At 42.5% G+C, this 21169-nt stretch overlaps 1 protein-coding gene across 6 annotated transcripts in view; it reads left to right on the top strand.

Annotated features, from left to right (window-relative positions):
- wnk3 (WNK lysine deficient protein kinase 3) overlaps positions 1–21169 on the top strand; it is a 37170-nt gene that overhangs the window by 11300 nt on the left and 4701 nt on the right. The window contains exons 3-20 of one of the 6 annotated variants that reach the window (XM_084917127.1): positions 5970–6142; positions 6570–6790; positions 7192–7349; positions 7886–7974; positions 8092–8311; positions 8544–8865; positions 9055–9173; positions 9274–9441; positions 9911–13180; positions 13480–13523; positions 15151–15280; positions 15401–15517; positions 15607–15708; positions 15816–15861; positions 15965–16117; positions 16219–18230; positions 18450–18696; positions 20384–20469. In XM_084917127.1, the coding sequence (XP_084773253.1) occupies positions 5970–6142; positions 6570–6790; positions 7192–7349; positions 7886–7974; positions 8092–8311; positions 8544–8865; positions 9055–9173; positions 9274–9441; positions 9911–13180; positions 13480–13523; positions 15151–15280; positions 15401–15517; positions 15607–15708; positions 15816–15861; positions 15965–16117; positions 16219–18230; positions 18450–18696; positions 20384–20469 (7677 nt within the window). Of the gene's footprint in view, positions 1–5969; positions 6143–6569; positions 6791–7191; positions 7350–7885; positions 7975–8091; positions 8312–8543; positions 8866–9054; positions 9174–9273; positions 9475–9910; positions 13181–13479; positions 13524–15150; positions 15281–15400; positions 15518–15606; positions 15709–15815; positions 15862–15964; positions 16118–16218; positions 18231–18449; positions 18697–20383; positions 20470–21169 lie in introns of all 6 variants that reach the window. The other 5 variants (XM_084917128.1, XM_084917126.1, XM_084917132.1 and 2 more) reach the window with 5 other exon arrangements.

Genomic DNA, 21169 nt, shown 5'->3' with positions numbered 1-21169 from the left:
ATCACCTTTTCTGGTATTATTCCCAACACTTACTGAAACAGGTTCACATCAGCAGTTGTTCAGAGCTACTTAAATAATCGACTTGCCCTTTTTGGGGGGAAATTTACAGAGCTTGCAAAGGTAGCATGTTTCACCTGCAGTATCAATGTTAGAATTGTGTTTTGCCACCAGACAGTTTTTTGTCATGACATCAGCAACAACATTTTTTGAGATCATTTTTTGAAGATGAAAAGCCATCAGTGTTAAACTTCACCCATCGGGTCCCACTGAGAACAGCAAGTTTTGGGGGTAATTGTTATAAAACAGGCTGCTTCAATCCAAAATTATTAAGTCATTTGAGAAGATAATAGATAATTTACTGTATAATTAGATCTTGTATTACAAACAGATAGTGAATTGAGAAAAACAAACAGACTGTAATTCTGACACAGCAACAGCTAGGAGAAGGGAAAAAGGCAGCGTGTGAGAAAGAAAAGTGACAGACACAGGAGGTGATCGTGAAGGGGAAGAGAAGGAAAGACAGAGGGGGACACAATGAGCCAAACACAGGATTACCATGGCATCCCTCCCAGTGAGCAGCCATGTAGCTAATGCTAAGTTACCATACGCAGGGAGACACATGAACACACACAAACATGCACATACACAGAGGCAGTACACAGTAGGCCTGGTCACACGCCTATAGATGCATCCAGTGCCACATTCAGTGTAAATTCAGTGCAACATTCTAGTCACTCGGTGCACATGATCTGACCCATTTACTCTAAATCACCAAAGTCTACTCATGGTTTCAGTGTTTTCAGGTTGCCATTGACTAGACAAAAGTGATCATAATAATAATGACTTAAAGCCGTGATGGCAATGATACACTTGATTAGACAGAGTTGATGTGGGACATTAATTTGGTCCTAATAATGAATGCAGTGTGCAATGTCTAAATCTAAGTTAATTCCTCAAAAAAACTTCAAACAGTGGTCGTCCTATTTTAAAGCACAGGGAATCAATAACAACTATATAGGTTGAACAGGATGATAAATGACTTGTACATGACTAGCCAGTACACTGTTTGATGCTGTCCACTTTACTGTGAGACTGCAGCCTGGGAGCACCAGACTCCTGTCCTCCTGTGACCATAAAGAAAGGGAAGCCGGGGGATTAGCTGTCCAAATGCAGCTTGAATGAGTGGGTAATTAAAGTTCACAGTGTGGACACCATCCCTCTTCTTTCCTTCCCTTTCCCAGGGAATTCCACACAGAGCAGAGCAGAGCTATACATCAACCTTGCTATTGCTTCAGTCGTATATTGCCATCCATACAGGGGAATGTGTTTGTTTGAATCCCATAACTGGGAGCTGTTGCCCTCTTGTCTGTCTGTGTCAACATATCACTGTATGTGTCTGCCTGTCACCCTCCCTCTCTCTTTCTCTCTCACCCCACTTTCCCCCTGCACCCATACTCTCCCCCATCACTTTTTTGTCTGTTTGAGTGAGCATGCAGAGTGATCCAGGGAGTTAATTACAGTGGGTGCCTGTCAGGCTGGAACAAAAATCCTGCACAGACAGCATAACTCGGGAGGCAGAAACCAGACTGGTTCAACCCAGTCATCCCAGACAGGTCCAGCACACCCCAGGCCAGTTACATTCACAAGACTAGAAGCATTTAGTACTGAGTTTAACAATAGTCACCACTTTGGGTTTGGTGATTTTACTTGTTTTGTTTCAGAGAATTTTAGCTCCATATCAAAAGGCAAATGTCAGCTTAGGAGGCTGCCTTCTCCAAACACTGTACCATGTGTGCTGGCTTGGTAAAGACTGCACACAGTCAAGTCTAACAGCTTGGAAGTGATAAGAGAACACATTTGGATTTTTTTTTGTTAACTGTCATATTGTATATGTTCTATTAAAAACTGTCAATTTTGCAGTGATCAAAGTATCTTAGTGAACGTCAACATGCTCATTGACTTGCAAAAGGTGTTTATTCTGGATATACTTCTTTGGGTTGGTCTGATATGATAACAATAAAAACAATAAAGGGAGGAGTCGGGATTGTGTTTGTTGTTTCTCATTGTGAAAGACCAGTCTGATCAGGAAAAGCAAAGACATAGTAATGATGGGTGACTAAAATTAGTTCAGGCTAAATCAAATAGACTACAGCTGAACTGACTAGACCGATTGGAATCAATCTAATCAAACTGGCCGGGCACATATTTACTGGGTCTCTGATAGTTGACAAGTGTCCCTGGGGCTGTATCCTCCCCCCAGAGTCTTTATTACCTAACCAGCAACCAGAGATTCAGTTGCTATTGATTGCTGGAAACATTAACTGCATAACACTACCATTAACTGTATAGCTTGATTAGAAATCAATAAAAGGTTAGCACTGGTGATCCATTTTTTATGGTATGATAATTGTCAGAGGCAGCACATTGAAAAAAATCTATTTGGTCAGATAGCAGTCACTTGTCACACCATTTCATCTGAAGAGTACGTTTCTGGTTTGACAACATGCCGAACCAGAAATCTGTGAAGAATGTGGGACTAGCAAAAAGTTTGGTTTGTTTTGAAAACAAAAACGTAGACATTATAGTATAAAAGTATAGTCTCTACCACTGCACAACAGTAGTCCTACAGTAAAACAAGAAACAATTGAACACATTTCTTGTAGTGGTAAACGCCTGCGTGTTGGCTAAAGGCTTCTATAGATCTTTGTAAACCTGGCCCACTGGCCTGGAGTCTTAATCTGGTATGCAGGCAACCCTTTTGCAGCAATCTGTCTTGTTAGTTTGGGCTGTTGGAGCTTAGAGTAATCTAATCTTAGCCATCCACCACCTTAAAACGCTAACTGCAGGACAAGATACAGTGCATGCACCCTGATAAATGTATAAATATACACCTTCAGTATAAATAACGCTCCTCGGATAGTGCTCCAAATTAGTCCCCTTTATCCTGCTATAGCCATCTCAGATAAGAATGTAACCCCAGTGTAATATACGTGTATGTGATACCTATACAGTGCTTGCCAAAATAGATGGTTTAAGACTCACATGGTGCATTCATGATCCCAGCTTCATGCCGTCGACTTATGTACTTTGTAAGCTATATCCTGCCCATTTACCCTGGTGTTTTATGAGGCTACTTAATAACCCGCGGCTTGACCTTCTGCTCTACCAGATGTCTGATCCAAAAAAAATCTCACGGTGCACATGGTGCTTAGATCTTATTGTGTTTACTGATTTATAGTACTGAAGTCCCTGCCACAGATGCACCATGTAAAGAAATACATGATGTTGAAAGTTTTAACAAAATAAGAGGAGCATTACAAAGTATTACATACTTAAATATTTTGTGCAGTAACTATGGCCAAAATCAGTCATTATAATGCAGGGTGAAATAATTACTTCACATGTCTGAGATTCTACAATTACCATTGTGGGCCCATCTATGACACACTTTAAGTAAAAACTGAATATCAAAATATTTCTGAAAGAGAAAGGTTCCTCCTTTTAGGGATCACCACAGTGGATCAACTGCCTTTGTCTCACCCCATTCCTAGCATCCTTCTCTGTAACACCTTCCCTTATCCAGTATATCTACTATCCTTCCTCTGCACATGTCCAAACCCTCTCAGCTTTACTTCTCTAACTGCTTAACCAGAGTTACCCAGAGTTACTGCTGTCTTTTTGGTAGTTCCACAGTCTTCAAATCATACATCATACATAGAAGACTGACACTAGGAGTACAATAGGTTTCTGGCCTCTCCCATTTATTTACACAGTATATGTGTAAATGTCGAATTTTTATGATTTCTCTATTTGAAAGCAGAAATGTAGAACTGTCTGTGTGTTTCAGTGTTGCTTTGTCATTTAATTGATGGTTAACAAATTGCTCTGCAACTGTTTTTCTTTCCCTCTGGTGTCTATTTGTCATTTTGTTTGCAAACTCCTTGTCTGCAAATTGCTGTTTTACCAATCCATTATTTGTACTGTCATATCTATCCATTTATATTTTTGACCGTTAATCTAATTCAGCATCTCAGGATGGTGGAAGAAAGGGCAGCATTCACCTTGGACACAATGTCACTGCATCACCGTCCCAACACAGAGTGATAGAAAGCCCTTCACACCAATAACCGATTTATAATCACCAATTAATCTAACAATATCAGACTTTTGTGATCTTTTGGCTTATTAATAATACACTTAGAGGGATTTCTTCATTGATGCTGTGCCTCCATTTATGAGAATATTAGTGTGAATGTGTGAGCTGGTTCACAGTGGGCGGTAGGCTTGTGTGAGTACGTCTAGACAGATATTAACTGAACTCTTAATAACCTTTGCTGACCCTAAGGGTGGCTGATGATGCAATGCTCTGTGGGGAGACAAAATAGACGCTGAGGAGGCAACAGACACAGTCACACTGTTTCACAGTGTGCCAGACAATGAGTTAGACTGGAGCTCTGAACGAGGACACAGACAGTACTCCCTGACAAAATACAGCACAGCGTGAGCACACGCGAAAATATGAGAAAAGGTAGAAGCAGGCAGCATTGAGACTCACATTTGCATAAGAATGCTCATACATAGTAACATGACAGACTTAGTAGTAAAGGCAGGAAGGTGTAAGGGCAAGGCTATTCTGAGGAACTAATTCTTAGTGAGTGCAAAAAGGAGCAGCTTTTTTGTTGATGCTTCTTCTCCGTTGAGAGGGAGGGTGAAGAGATTGCTTAATATTTCCAGAAAAGGACACCAAACCAGTGTCAACACAGAGAGCAAAAGTGCTCTGAAAAAATAAGCACAGAGCTTTTAGTGTAGGCAGAAAAATTTATATCAATATATAAAGTGACAGAAGGCTGCATATCGACATTACATGAAAATCTGTTGATCTGTGTCCAAATATCTGCAGTACTCCACCTCCCTGTGGGGAGGCGGGGTTTGTGGGGAAAAAAGCAAGCTTAACATCAATGAAATCGATTAGTGGAAACCAAGTGTTATGATGACTTCTATTTATAGTGAGGTCTGTTTGTGACACAGTAGTGGCTGCCACCCAACTTCCCCATTGATAATAAGTGAAACATACTGTATTGTTTGTTTTTATTTCTTTGTAAGTTCTTTGCATAAATGGCATAAAATTAGATTTTTTTAATAATACAAAACCATGACACTTAACTTTGCTGTTAAACCTGTGATAATTCCCTGAAATAGCAGGTCCCTAGCTTAATAAAGCTCAAATGACCGCATACCTGAAAAGCCGGATTTGTATACATGGATATAGCAACAGTTGTTAATGACAAAGTCTAAATATACGCTCTCACTTAGTGGAGCCAGCAAAGTCATCTCTCACTGTGAAATGCTTTAATTGACAGTTTTATGTGACTCTTAATAAATTCTCAAATCACTATCACAACATAGAATATTCTGAAACATTTTTCCCACCTGCTGGGAACTTCATGTTCGTGTATTTTCTATGTGAATAGAGTACAGCAAATTATATTAATTAAAGTGTTAGTATTTTAAGAAAAAGCAGTATAATGTCTGGAAATGTAAAAAGAAGAAAACAAACATGCTTTATATATTCACAACAGAAGAAAAAACCTTATGCGATCAATCTTAGGGATTGCAAAAGACTATATACCAGTGTGTAACTGAGGGATTAGTCAGTGCTATCTCTGTTCCTATAGGAAGCTGCTTGTGCCAGTGAACTGTATTTCTGCAACAGCCATTCTGTCCGCCATACTAGGGATGTGTGGCAGATGCAGTAGAAATGTGTTTTATAAAGCCAGTGACTGGGTGTTGTCTTTGCAGAGCTACATCTATATGCTGCTAGCACCATCTAGTGGCAGTAGGTGTTATTGCTTCATTATGGGAGTGCTGTCCAGGGCAGGCTTATGTTTTGGTTTCCTGTGAGTAGTCACGGAGTAAGGGAGTGAAACAGATGCTGAGGCTCATGACATGACATGTACCTCCTATTTCAGGATCGCAAGCTGACCAAGGCAGAGCAGCAACGCTTCAAAGAAGAGGCAGAGATGCTAAAGGGGCTTCAGCACCCCAACATCGTCCGCTTCTACGATTCCTGGGAGTCTGTACTTCGTGGAAAGAAGTGCATTGTACTAGTCACTGAACTCATGACATCAGGAACACTCAAAACGTTAGTATAACCTATCTGCTACAGATAGCTATTATTGAGTCTATGTTTATTATGTTCTAAAAAAGAATTATTTCAGTTAATCTATAAAATTTGTTAATCCACATTCATTTGTTTGTCTTGCCAACACCTTGGTACTCACTTCTGTTAATGAATTTGATGAATGGAGATTATTCATACTGCAAAACACAGTTTTTATTGTGCATAGAGTTAATGTACTATTAATTTGGACAGATGTGTTGCTTTATACAGAGATATATAATGTGTTTCAGGTGAAGTGTCATCACATTATCACAACACATTCAAATTCAGGAAATATAAGTAATTCATAATATTTCACTATCGCTGTCAGTGTTTTGACACGTTTTGTCTATTGGTTGTTTATTACAATATCCTTTTGAGTTTGATTGCTTTTATTCTCTATCCACAGTTACCTGAAGCGCTTTAAGGTGATGAAACCCAAAGTCCTTAGAAGTTGGTGTAGGCAAATTCTGAAAGGCCTTCACTTCCTTCACACCAGGACTCCACCAATTGTCCATCGGGACCTCAAGTGTGACAACATTTTTATAACAGGCCCCACAGGATCAGTCAAGATCGGTGATCTGGGACTGGCCACTCTTATGAGGACCTCCTTTGCAAAGAGTGTTATAGGTAGGCTGCTTGCAGTTTATAGATTGAATGCTTTTTAGATCACTCATGCCCTGTCTCTATAAGATTAAGGCCTTTCCTCTGCATTCAGCACTACTGAGATTTTACAAAAGTCTCACTTAACTTCAGTAGACGTATAGTTTATTTCTATGTTAGTGGTGAATGTAGAAAGAAGACACTGATGATGAAATGCCAGCTCTCTTAGCCTGCAGAAGCAGTGCCCAGTAAAGATAAATTAGATGATGAGTAGGTAGATTATTATCAGTTTGAAAATTCTTACATTGAGTCTGAGCAAATTTCTGCTTTGTGGATGGTATTACATCACTGTAAATACAAACTCTAATCTGTAGTGAAATAATATTTAGATGTTTGGGTTGTCATAGAGTACTGTTTGGTTTTAACAGGAACCCCGGAGTTCATGGCTCCAGAGATGTATGAGGAGCACTATGATGAGTCTGTGGACGTATATGCCTTTGGGATGTGTATGCTGGAGATGGCTACTTCAGAGTACCCCTACTCTGAGTGCCAAAATGCTGCTCAGATCTATCGCAAAGTCACAAGCGTGAGTCTTTGAAATATTCGCAAGAAAACTCTATGCATTTGTGGTGATGATGCATGAGGATCTAATTGATTGTTGTTTTATTTAATTGTGATCTAAACCAGCGGTCCCCAACCTTTTTTGCGCCACGGACCGGTTTATGCCCGACAATATTTTCACGGACCGGCCTTTAAGGTGTCGCGGATAAATACAACAAAATAAAACTAGTACCGGTACCGAAAAAAAGAAGATTTATTCATAACACACGTGAAAAGACCCAGGAAAACCGAGTTAACGATAAAAACGATAACAAAATAACGCTGAAAACCGATAAAAACCCTGAAAATCATACATTTCACACCTGAGCCTCAACTCTCGCGGCCCGGTACCAAACGACTCACGGACCGGTACCGGTCCGAGGCCCGGGGGTTGGGGACCGCTGATCTAAACTATTTGGCGCAACTCTGAAAATGTTTTAATTGTTAAATGCAGGACTTAAAATCCTAATTACAGAAGTTCCTGTAGAATACAATGAATTTACTGTTTCTTTTATTTTTCAGGGTATAAAACCAGCCAGCTTTGACAAAGTAAATGACCCAGAGATCAAAGAGATCATTGAAGGCTGCATTCGTCAGAACAAAAGCCAGAGGTAAGCAGAATTTTCTTTCATAACACTATGGCATCCACTCTATTATGCAGAGTGACTGGTAATGTGATCATTAAACGTCCCAGTCTCTTCTATCATCGAATTCTCCTTTCTTGACAGACTCTCCATTCGAGACCTGCTGAATCATGCTTTCTTTGGGGAGGACACAGGCGTCCGGGTGGAACTAGCTGAGGAGGACACAGGCACCCAGGACTGCCTGGCTCTCCGAATTTGGGTTGAAGACCCCAAGAAGCTGAAGGGGAAGCACAAGGACAATGAGGCCATTGAGTTCAGCTATGACCTGGAAAATGATAGTGCTGAAGAAGTGGCTCTAGAGATGGTAAGGCAGGAATAATTAATGCCTGACAAGCTGATCGGGTCCGTAGGTGTCAGGTACTGTTGACTGGGAAAAGGCTTTGATTTGATACTTAAAAGCTTAAATGCAGGTTAGGAATTACAAGCCCTTCACTTTATCTATCAGCCACTTCAAGATTTCTCCAGCTGATCTAGATTTCCTCAGCTGACATTTGCCCATTAATTAATTACTCTCTCTTTGCCTCTCTACATTACAGGTGAAATCAGGCTTCTTTCATGAAAGTGATGCCAAAGTGGTCGGAAAATCCATCCGGGACAGAGTGAACCTAATCAAAAAGTCAAGGGAGCGTCGACAGCAGCAGGTCCTTCAGCAGCAGGGCTTTGAAGAACGAAGAGACTCCACTCTCACTTCCTACACCTTTACTCATCCATCTTACCCATCCTCACTGGTGCAAGGGGCAGCTGGACACACGGGAGACGGAGGGGGAGGTGGAGTGCAGGAGTCCGAGGAGCTTCCTGAAGTGGACCAACATGTCAGGCAGCAAAATATTTTCAGTGGGGCAACCCTAAATCTGCCAGGTACAGTGTGCTCCTTAGTGACATATCCCATGTGCCAGTAGCTGATCAAAATGTATCTATATGAAACAATTATAATGGTGAAATTTTAAATGAAAATTTTAAAATACATGAATATGATTTGAACAAGTATTTTTTGTGTAGTCTGAATTTTTATAGTGTCTTATTTTTTAAATGTCTTTGACTACTCAGAAGGGGAGAGCATTGTATCTGCAAGCTGTGAATCTTATGCAAGTGGACAGAGCCAGGCATACTCTCTGCAAGGGGACTCATATACCCACTCACAGACCTCATTACCCACAGTTGCATCTGTAGGTGTATTTTTATATCTTACTGATAAAATTATTGTTTTTTGAACTTAAATACTGTATATATATTTATATATGTATTCATTATTTTCTTGCACAACAGAGCACTGGTGCATTGCCTCATCCTCAGATGCCCCCCATTGGTGAGAGTACAAGTGTTGCTACTATACCTCTTGGGCCGAGTGTTAGTATGACAAGCATGTCCTTAGGACAAAGTGGAGGAGGACCCATGGGTCAGACATTTCTTCACTCCGGTACCGTGGTTCCGCAGGTATCACCAAGTGTACCTCAACAATACTTTCAGGTGAAAATGGTGATAATGTGCAAACTGACAGCCTAATTTAACATAGGGGCAATGAAGGCTAACATTAATGTTAATGTGTTCTTTTCCATATAATAACTGTTTGTGCCAACATAAATCATCCTCATAATCATCTGAGATTCGCCATCTGGTTTTACACTACACAGGGTTTCCCCCAGGAAGTTGTTTGTCAGAGGTGGTGAGATGTCTCTCTCATTAAATACTATATTACCTTGGAGTGTGAAATTGTGATTCTGGTTAATTTTGTGGGGAGGCAGCCAACCTCTGCTATAAAGCACTGTGGGACACCCTGATTAAAATTAAATGTGTTGATAATTGATGCTTCTTTCCAAAGCTTAATCTTAACCCAATTTTTCTGCTACTTTCTTTTCCCCCTTCTTTCAACTCCAAACATCATTCTGCCATTATCACTCAATAGTCACAAACATTCCCATCAGATGATTTTCAAACCGCCACTCCCCACGGATCAGTTGCCCCTTCACAGTCATACATACCACCTGTTTCCCCACAGGCACCCATTAATGTTCTCACTGCATCCATGCCAGTCAGTGATACTGCTGGACTAGCAAGGACAATTGTGCCCCACGCTCAGCAGACCCAACACCCTGCCACTCCCATGCAGATCACTGACATCATTTCCCAGGCCGCACCCCAACAAACACAGTCTGTCGTGATCCCCCAGCAGACTATTGTCCCACAACAACAGATGGGAATGGATCCCCAGACCTCCACCCTTCATTTGCAGCAGCAGCAGCAGCCACAACTGCAAATAGGGGGGCAGTCAGCTGAGCTTGAACAACAACAAGTTACTGCCGCTCAGCCTGCAACAGAACAGCATCAACACAGCCTTTCAGCTACGTCCATCGAGAAACATCAGTCTGAGACTCAGCAGCAGATCTGTGTACAGCAGTCTGCCCCACACGTCCAGCCAGCTTCACAGCAGCATGTGTTCACACCACAAACAGGTATGGAGCAGCGAGCTATGCAATCAACAGGGGATCCCTGTGAACAGATAATGCTACAATCACAACAACAGCTTCAGCAACAGCAAACTTTGTTACAACAGCAGCAGCAAAAAGAGCAGCAGCAACAAGCTTTACTGCTTGAGCAACATCAGCTGTATGTCCAGCAACAGCTTGATCAGCAACAACAAAGAGCACTGCTTCAACAGCAGCAGCAAGCTCAGCTACAGCAGCAGCAAGCGCTTAAACAAAAGCAACTGTTGGATCAACAGCAACAGCAAGCTCTCATTCAGCAGAAACAAGAGCAGCAGCAACAAGGTCTTGGACCGCAAGAGCAACCAATTTTTCAGCATCAGTTAGAGCAACAACAACCAAAGCAACCTCCTTCACAGCAACAAAGTCAGTTATATCAACAAATTGGACAGCGCCAAACTGGAACACAAAAGGAAACAGAGAATCAGCAACAAAGTGGGCAAAACGAGCAACAAATTTTATTGCAGCAGCATCCCCAGCAGACGCAGCAGCAGAATGAACAACAACTGCAACAGCAGGCCTTAATCCGGCAAATGGAACAGCAGCAGGCACTGATACAACAGCAGTTAATGCTACAGCAGCAGCAGCAGCTTCAACAGAAAGCTCAGCTGCAGCAACAAGAGCAGCAACAAGCGCAACTCAAACAGCAGATAGAGCAGCAGCAGCAAGCTCTGTTGCAACAACAGTTAGAGCAGCAGCGTCAACAGCAAGTCCTGTTACAACAGCAAGCAGAAAGATTACAGCAACAGGCTCTAATGAAGCAGCAGTTTAAAGAGCAGCAGCAAGCTTCCATCATTCAACTTCAGCAAACTGAAAAACACAAAGCTGTCCCTATACCACAAAGCAACAGTGAGCAGCAGATTCATCATCAACCAACCGATATACAGCAGATGTGTATCCCACAACTGAGCTCTACTCAGTTTACACCTCATGCTTCTCAGATGATAGAGCAACAGCAGCAAGTAGCACTGATGCAGCAGCAGCAGGCATTTGTTGCCCAACCACAGCAGCACACATCTGTAATGGAACCTCACATATCAGTTGGCGCACCAGTCAGTACTGAGGTAATTCATCACCAAACTTATATTATATCTCAGGGCCAAGTGCCCATGACCATTCCTACTACTGTTCAGACGCCTGCAAGTGTCCCAGCTCAAATCCTTACACAGCAAGGACAAAGTGAGGCTCAGCCCCAGAACCAAGGCCAGAGCCCAGCCAAGTTTATAGCTCAGTCTGCAGTCCAAGCACCTCAAGCTATGACAGAGGGCCAGGTAACTACCCCATTATCATTGATTCAGGGACACACACAAGTCATCCAGAGCCAGCAGGTTCCTTCCCAGAGTAGTTACCCTGGGCCTGTTACTCCCACACAGAGTCAGGTAACTTCTCAGCCAATCCAGGCTCATCCTCTGACCACAACCTTTACTCAGTCACAGCCACTGCATGGCCAGGTCCCAAAGGCTGATGTTCAAATGATGGGCCAACAAAGTCAAACTACTGTCCAGCCTCCAGGTGCAGTTGCTTCAATCCCCAGTCAGATTCAACATGAAACTCTTATTCAGCAAAATGCTCCAATGCCAGCGCTCACCCAGCCCCAGATCCAACAACAAACTCAAGGCCAGCAAGCTAGCCAGTTGCATGCTCAGTCTGCTGCTGGTCCTTTGACCAGTCAGTATGTCCCTCACCCTACCCAGCAAGCCATACCACCTGTACAGTCTGATATAACTCATATTACCCAACGGCTGGAACAACAGCACCCAGTAATCCAGTATCAGCAGATGATTCTGTCACCTGGCTCAGCTGGAAGTTGTGGAACTAAAACAGATGGTCTCAGTTCAGTAGCTGCCCCTCTTCACCCTATACAGACCAAACAAGCACAAGTCCCAGGCCAAAGATCACTACATCCAGTTGTTCAGGGTGACCCTTCAGTAATTCAGTCCATCTGCCAGCCTGCTGTTCCTCAGTATACTGAGCAGTACCAACAACAGCTGCAGAAGCTTTCTCACGTGCAGCAATCTCTCGCCATGCCACCCCCACAGACCCAGCTACCGGCACTACCCAGCTCAACTCCCGTTCAGCAACCACTTCCTCTGAAACCAGCTTTGATAACCTTTGACGAGAGTCAGCTTCCCTCACAGTGTCAACCGCCTTCACCTCTAATGACCACTGCTCCTGGACAATTAGGCCCCAATAATGTGGCTGAGCCTCAGTCCCAGGGCAAGACCCTGTCTCTCTATAGCCACCTAGTGCTAGGTGCCCCTCCTTCTCCACAGCACCATCCCAAGCAGATGCCACCAGCTCACACACAAACACAAGCCAGCAATCAGGCCCAAGCACACTCTCAAACACAGATACACACTCAGACACACTCTGAGACACCTATATCTGAGCAGCCTATTTTGCCCCATGCTGTCTTTCCTACGCAGCAAGTGCCCCTAAGCCCTTTGCATACCTCATGTCCTTCTACACTATCATCTCTTACATCCCTGCCATCCACCTATCCTGCTGTTGCCCCTGCTCCAGAGCTGCCTACATCTTCACCAGCAGCCCAGGTAACCTTACCAGCGCAAGTCGACTTTATACCCACCTCCCCTCTGCCTGTTACTACTCTACAATCACTTGATTCTAATGCCCCCAAACTGACCCAAGGCTCGCTGCAAGACTGTGACCTTTCCCTGCTGGGCATTGCTCAGGTACAAGAAGTATGAAAGTTTGCTTTATAAATTTGATAATAACTTTACTGACATGCTGGCAGAATAAGTAAGAATACTGCTAAATCTAAATATTTGAAAATAAGCTTTGACTGCACCTTTTTGATTCATACTAACAAATTTTGATTCCTAAGTGTATTCATAGAACATGTCCTATATGTCATTTGTCACAATCACATTATTGCTTTACTTGCCGTTAACATAGCTAATCTATTTTTGCATTCTTTTCTTCATGCTGGCATGGTTTGTGTGTGTGTGTTTGTATATATGTCACTCTACAGGATGGTCCTTGTAAGACAAGTGCAGATCGTCATTCTTCATCAGGGTAAGTGATATCATTGCAGTCTGATTTCCATATAAATGCAATCTCAGTACTGAGTGAAGCTGTAATTTGCCATACAAGGACTTAAAACATCCTCAGAGACTTGGTTTTTCTTTTAAATTGAATTCATTTTGCAGCTAAGTAGTAGTGCAAAAAGATTATGTTTTTTAGAAATCATAAAAGAGTCTTATGATGTAATAATGTTTTACATTTGAATCCTTTACAATTTCACATTAAATGTTGAGTGAGAGCCTTTAAACTGCTTCAAGCATGGCTGCTGCTTTTAGATCATTTGTGGAAGACTCATCTGCATTTTTCCCTGTGTTGCACTAGATTTTAAACACTGTGGCCAAATGACAATCCTTTATCTTTAAAGGCTCATTTTGGGTAACAATGCATAGTCTCAGTGATCTTTCTTTGGCAGGTCAGGAGTATTTGGTTTTGGTTGTTCTGGTTCAGCCAGAAAAGTCCATTGCACTGTGTGCTGACATGCAATAACATGCTGACAGAAACCATAGTTCAGGTGGTTTTTGTTGGATGTTCTTCTCATTGACAGTCTGACCCTCAGGGTCAGATTCCTCGTGCATAGACCTGCTGGTATTGAAAACAATGAGAAGTTTGCTTCTGTTTGGGCCTCTGACTAACGTGCCACATTTGGAATCGGACACACTAGTGTTTGATCTCTGCTTCATAGACAGGAACTTTGCTCTTATTACCAGTGATGATTCTGGACAGCCATTCACAAATGCAGGTTAAAGCTTTATTATGCAAAGGATAATCCATATGTAAACATGATTCAGGAACACAGACATCTTCTCTGGGCTAAAGTTCATTTAAAATGGACTGAGGCAAAGTGTAAATACGGTCTGTGACAAACAAAGTTTGAAATTCTAATTGGAAAACATGAATGCTGAGGCACCACACTAAATAGGGAAGGGACCATCCAGTTTGTTATCAGCACTCAGTTCAATAACCTGCATCTCTGACAGTATGTGGTTACATTAGTGCCTATGTAATAATAACCCTGAACATCTGGAAAGGCACCATCAGTGCTGAAACATGTATACAGGTTTAGAGCAACACATGCTCCCATTCAGATGACATCTTTCTTAGGGAAGGTCTTGCATATTTTAGCAAGACGGCGCTAAACCACATACTGCATCTTTTACAACAGCGCTGGCTTTTTAGTAGAAGACTCCAGGTGCTGAAGAGGCCCGCCTGCAGTCCAGATCTGTCACCCATTTAAAACATTTAATGCATCATGAAATTAAAAATACCACAAAGAAGACACAGGATGTTTGAGCAACTAGAATCCTACATGAGACAAGAATAGGACAATATGCCTCTCCCAAAAGTTCAGCAGCTGGTCTCCTCAGTTCACAGATGTTTACAGACTATTGTTAAAAGAAGAGGGGACGCTACCAAATGGTAAACAGGGCCCTGTCCCAACTTTTTTGAGACATGTTGCTCCAATGAAATTCAAAATGACCTGATTTTTGAGATTTGGAAATCATTGCATTCTGTTTTTTTTCTATTTTATACAGTATCCCTACTTTTTCATAATTGAGTTTATACATTTATACACACTTAAGATTTACAATACAATTTCTAATCTCCATGACACCTTTAGGTCTATACCAGCCAGTGGCGAAGACCCCTTGCAGCTCTTGGCGAATGGAAAATTAGAGAAACTTAAGTCTCAGAGACGAGCTTCCAGCCAGAAGTCTGAGAAACACCAGTTTCAACTGAGCATGCTTCAGGTGAAAAAATATAGGAAACACCAACACCGACTTTATTACTATATTTGTTAAAGTATATTCATGGATATTAAAAGATTAATAGCAAAGAATAAATGTGATTATTTGTCTTGTACTTAATAGGTGTCCGGCAGTGGGGACAATATGGTGGACTGTCAGTTGGAGACTCACAGCAACAAGATGGTGACATTTAAGTTTGACATTGAAGGGGATGCACCCGAGGACATAGCAGATTACATGGTACATTACTGTATGATCCTGTAGTTTGCACTTATTTTGAAAAGTATTGTTTTAATTTTTGATGACTGCCATTTGATAAAACTTTGCAGGTGGAGGAGGACTTTGTCCTTGATGTGGAGAAAGAAACATTTGTTGAGGAGCTCAGAGCGATAGTTAAGAAAGCCCATGAAATTCTTCAGACACATTCAGAGGTACTATCAGTCTATCCTCTTGAGTTTTTCTGTTTTGTTTGAATAATGCTGAATCTGAGAAAACGTGAATATATATACAAAATGATAAATCCTTATTTTCGTACTAGACTGGATCGACTGACCAGTTACAAGTCAGCACTCCCACTTACTCCAGTAAGTTTAGGCATATACAAATGTTCTGGTAGAATGGGAATATGTTCTATGTGATGTTTCTCAATTTAGTAGAAAACAGTAAACAATCTTTACGGTTTCTCAGTGGACCCAGTGCCCCATTCCTCCCCAGTGGGTCGTTGGCGGTTCTTTATCAACCAGACTATCCGCCACAGAGACTCTCTTTCCAGTCAGGGAGCAACCACACCATCACCCACTGCAGAGACAAGGATTCCCCAGTCTCCTAAAAGAGAGAAAGGTGAGCACTCCTGGAGTCGGTTTTATTACTTTGGCTTATTAACATGGCCCATTTGGCCACATAACAAAAACTTAACTCCGTGTTCATTTCTGCGGCTGTAGAAAGTGAAGGATCCCAAAGTCTGGAGTCCTTGAGTGGAATGGGCTCTCCTTCCTACCCCACCCTTTCTGCCACCTCCCCCCCAGACTCCACTGTTTCAGTACCTACTTCCATGAGCCCCTCTGCTACCGCAGCCCCTATTCATCACGCAGCACCTGAAACCAGGCCTGGACCAGCCTCTGTCCCTGTCACCACCTCAACTGGCCTTATCTCAGCTTCTGCTGACCAAATTTCTATTGCTTCTTTAACTATAGCAACATCTGCTGCTGCTCCTGATGCTAACCTCACCAGCTTGTCCACTGCTCCTGCTGTTGTGTCTCCCTCACCCATCACCATTCATCCTGATAACCTGACTTCTCCTGGAACCAGTGTTTGTTCCACTGCGAGTCAAAGTGTAGATGATACTCTGATCTCTGCTTCAAGGCCCCGTATGTCTGCCGTGGACCAATCTTCAGCCTCTTTTCATTCCCCTTCTCCTGCTGTAGTCATCCCTTCTACTGTAAGCCAACTTGGCATAGAGCAGCAGCAGACATACACCCAAGTAGCCCAACCAGCCCCACAACAGCCACACCAACAGCTACAGTCTGCATCACAGCAGCAAGTACCATCACCACAACAGAAACTGCAGTCCCAACATCAGGTGTACCACGAACAAGTACCACTACAGCAGGAACGAGCACTTCAGCAGTCTCTCCAGCAGTTGCATCAGCAGCAGCTAATTCAAACACAAATACCACTTCAACAACAGCTGACTGAGGTGCAGGGAATGTCTCAGCATTGTCATTCAGAGGTGTTACAGCAGTCTCTGCCTCTGCCACCTTTTCCTCAGCAGCCAACCGAACAACCCCTTGTTCAACAGCAGACATCAAAGTTTGCCCCACAGTTGCTGCAGCAGCCTCAGTTACAGCAGTTACAACAGCAGATTATGAGTCCTGCTGGTCCATTGCCCCCCAAACAAGCCCACATTGATCAACAGCAGCAACAGTTAAACCTACAACAGACGTTACACTTACAGCAGCAGCAGCTACAGCAGCAACAGCATCAGATGTTTATGGGTGCTGCAATTTTGAAACCAGATCAAAACCAAATGCTGCCCCTATCAGTTAGTCAGCAGTTTCTTCAACAGCAGACACAGCTAAATGTTTGCCCAGTACCACAACAGCAGGTCCCACAACAAACCCAAGTGCCTGTTGAGCTGTTATCACAACACATACAGGCACAGAAACAATCACAATATACTGAGCAGCAACAGGAGATGGTTAAAGCTGTGGACACACCCCTCAAACAGCTGCAGTTTCCACTACAGAAGCAGTCCTCCTTACAGATGTCAGAGTCAGAGGTGTCCACGGGAGAGACAAGTGTTACAGAGGACACAGGGAGTTATTCTGCCCCCTTTCATCCCTCCTCTGACTCCTCTCTGCCACCTCTGCATCTGGGAACTGCTGAAACCCCCTTACCCACATTCTCCCACGTAATGACGCCATCCCCTGTTCAACCTTCCTCCGTAGCCGAGTCAGACAGCGAAGGCCCCCCCAAAATTGAATTTGTAGACAACCGCATAAAAACCTTGGATGAAAAGCTAAGGAATTTGTTGTATCAGGAGTACAGCAGTGGGACAGCACTGGCTGGGGGAGCTACCTCTGGCCCAACATCAGCTGCCTCCACATCAGCAGGTGGTGATGAGTCATCAGAGCCACAGTCAATCCACCACTCATCTTTCCCCCCACCTGCCTCCATCTCAGATACTTCCCCACAATCCTCATCCTCCACTACTTCCTCCACCACCTCCCGTTCATCTTCCACCTCTCCTGACCCAGAGAGAGAAGGAGGTGGAGAGAAAGCTTCCAAAGAGGTGCCCAACTCTATGGAGTTGGACCCAGTGGAGCAGCAGCTTGGCCCATCACTCCTCACCACCTCTGTCTCATCCAGCCCACCCACCCCTCTTCTGCCTCCCAATCAGGATGACTCTGCTGGGCCCCAACGCCCACCTGTACCAGGAGAACCAACCATTCTTGTGAGTGAATACCACAGAATAGATTTCAAGTAAATTCTCCTTCAGTTTGTCTTTCACTGTAGTGAATTATAATTATTGTACTGTTTCAGTGTGTAAATGTGACTCCACTATGTTTCAGCTGTCCGCGATTATTTGTATTATATAAATGTTTGAGTATCTCTGCGTTCTTTTTATATCTCAACTCCATGCAGCCACTCTTAATTGTCTTAACTGTTCTAGGCTGTACCCTCACATTCTGACACCAGTGCCATTGGAGATGCATCATGGCCCCCCAATCAGCAACCGATCCCCCTCCGGCACGGACAGCAGCAGCACAATGCAGGAGGTGGATATTTTGGCCTAAACCTGACATGTCCTAGTATCAGAAATCCTGTTAGCAAGAAATCCTGGACTCGAAAATTCAAAAACTGGGCATGCAAACTGCGTCACTCCGCCAGCTTGTTCAAGAAGCCCAGAGTCCAGCAAGGTAGCGTCCTTTTAGGGAGTAAGCGCGCACGAGAGAGAGCGAGAGCGAGAGAGAGAGAATGGGATGTTGGGGCATGGACCTAAATCTAATATCTAGTACTAATTTTAACATAGCAAAATAACTTTTTTAACCTTTAAGGCTTTAAAGTTAATGTTAATGGACATTAATGTTTCCAGCTAAATAATACTGTTTTATGTATGTTTTTTTATTTGGTTATAGTCCCCCCTGTAAGTCCCTAGTGTTGACATCACTGCATACATTACTGTTTGTTTTTATTTATTGATTTTTTTTTCTAAATTCCTTTTTACTAAATTTCATTTTCTTGGCAGTCTTTCTTTTTGCATGACTTGCTCACTCAGGGGCGAGAACAGTGGAGCGTAGAGGAGGGTGGGAGATTGGCACAGTATAGGAAGAGTTTGGCATCACAAATCTGATGTCCTCCCAGTGCTGATGAACTATGGAGTAAAGACAAGCTGTGCCTGTGCCAAGGAAATATTCCTTCACATCACACCTCCCTTCATTGTCCCAAGTCCACAGGCACTGCCAGCAACAATCATCTCAACTGCACCTGCTGACTCAGTGTAGACAGCGTAATGCAACTCACACCATTACACAGATAGCATAGATGCTAAGTTACCAAGCTGATGTTATGTAATTGTTTGTAGTTCAGAATACATATAGGCTTATCCTGTAAACTCATACACAGTAGCACTGCTCCAAAACAATAATATATGATGTAGCTGTAGTGAAGTAAGTGTAAAATATATAGTGAAGGTCATAATATGTTAGAATACAGTGTGTGCATTACCAAAGGATTGTAAGTTACTGCCGGGCTCTTTTGCACACGTTTAGGCTTTCCATATGGCTACGTTTTATCATGCTTTTCAAGTATTCCAGTCATCTTGCATGTAATCGTGTTTATGTGTGTAAAGTGTGTAGCAGTAGCTTAGAGCTTCTGTTACAAGAGCACATGCATGAGCATGTATGTTATGTTCTACACGCGTGACTAATAATGGACCATTACCTGTAAGTAACACATATACCAGGCTGTATATATTTTATGTTAATTTTTATGTTTTATTTTTCCCTTAAAAATGGCTGTGGTGATCCATGTACACACTCTAATGTCGTAATCCCAAATATCAAACACACTGACCAATATCACTGTTGCTCTGACAAAGATCTTAAATGTGATATTGGGCTACATTGTCTAATGAGTGGGTGGAGCAGTGATGACTTGGTGAGAATGAGAGAGTGGATGTGTGGGTGGGCTATACTGTATTTAACTGGTATTTTAAAATATGTTTTTCCTTTTAATGAATGCATTTACCACTACTCCCCACACCTCACGAAGTTTTTTTTTAACAACTTTAAATTCACAAAGACCTCATTTTAAAATTGACATCCACAGAAAGTATCTTTACACAGTTTACAGACTTGCATGCATGTTAAAGAAGTCACAATGTTCTGTGATTTGAATGGCCAATTCTTAACACTGTGCCTTGGTGTTTGTTCTTCGTGTCTGTCCTTTTGCATTTGTATGTCTCACTGTCATGTGCATTTTTCTGTTTCTGTTCCTTTCTTGTATGTCTGTATCATCATTTGTGTGTTTTTTATACGTGTGTTTGTGTTTTTGTATCTTTGTCCTTGTCTATTCCTTTTGTTTTCATCCCTTTCTCATTATCAGAAGCAGATTCAAGCAGTCAGCTGTTTAAAGATGGGAAAGCAGGAGCACCACTTAATCCACCGCAGCCTTCTAAAGGACGCTTTCAGGTAGGAGCACATTAGCTGATTCTTGTTAGTCTCAGTCTTTGGGACAGTCTGAACTAGGGCTGCAACAAAACATTTTGGTAGTCGACTAATCTTCCAGTTTTTCTTTGATTAGTTGATTAGTCATCGATTAATGTTTCATATGTTTCCGGGTCAAAATAATGACCCAGGAAACGCTTAGCAAGCACCATCCTGAGCAGTTTCTGACAGTTAAGCTAACATAAACATGACAGTACGAACATTTACATGAACAAGGTATCAGTGTGACGAACTAACTTAACTTTCTAAAACTGACCCATTCAGAGTTGATGTCACAGCTCCAGGGGGCCGGCCTTAAATGTTCGTGCACGGCAGTATTGCTGTTGTGAAAGGAAAGCTCCGCGTTGCACAGTCTGCATTTAACTTTGCTTGTTTTCTGTGAAATGCTTTCACATTTTTTAAAATCTCTGTTTCCATTTTCTGCTGACCTCCTGTTTTGCATTTCGCACTACATTCTTTTTCCTTAGTATTGTCTGCAGTCTTGGCAGACGATATAGGTGATACTTCCCCCATAGCTTCCTGTAGTGTATTGCAGTTACAAAAACACATTTACTTAGTATTAGTATATGAAGCGTTGACAGTAAAATTTCGCATCAACTAATTTTTATAGTTGAGTCATGAATTATGCCGACAAAATGTTGCAGCCCTGGTCTAAACAAGCAAT

Source organism: Perissodus microlepis, chromosome 20, assembly GCF_051167445.1.
Source record: "Perissodus microlepis isolate ML-2025 ecotype Zambia chromosome 20, ASM5116744v1, whole genome shotgun sequence".
NCBI lineage: Eukaryota > Metazoa > Chordata > Actinopteri > Cichliformes > Cichlidae > Perissodus > Perissodus microlepis.
The sequence above is the reverse complement of the archived record's forward strand: the minus strand, read 5'-3'. Positions and strand labels throughout refer to the sequence as shown.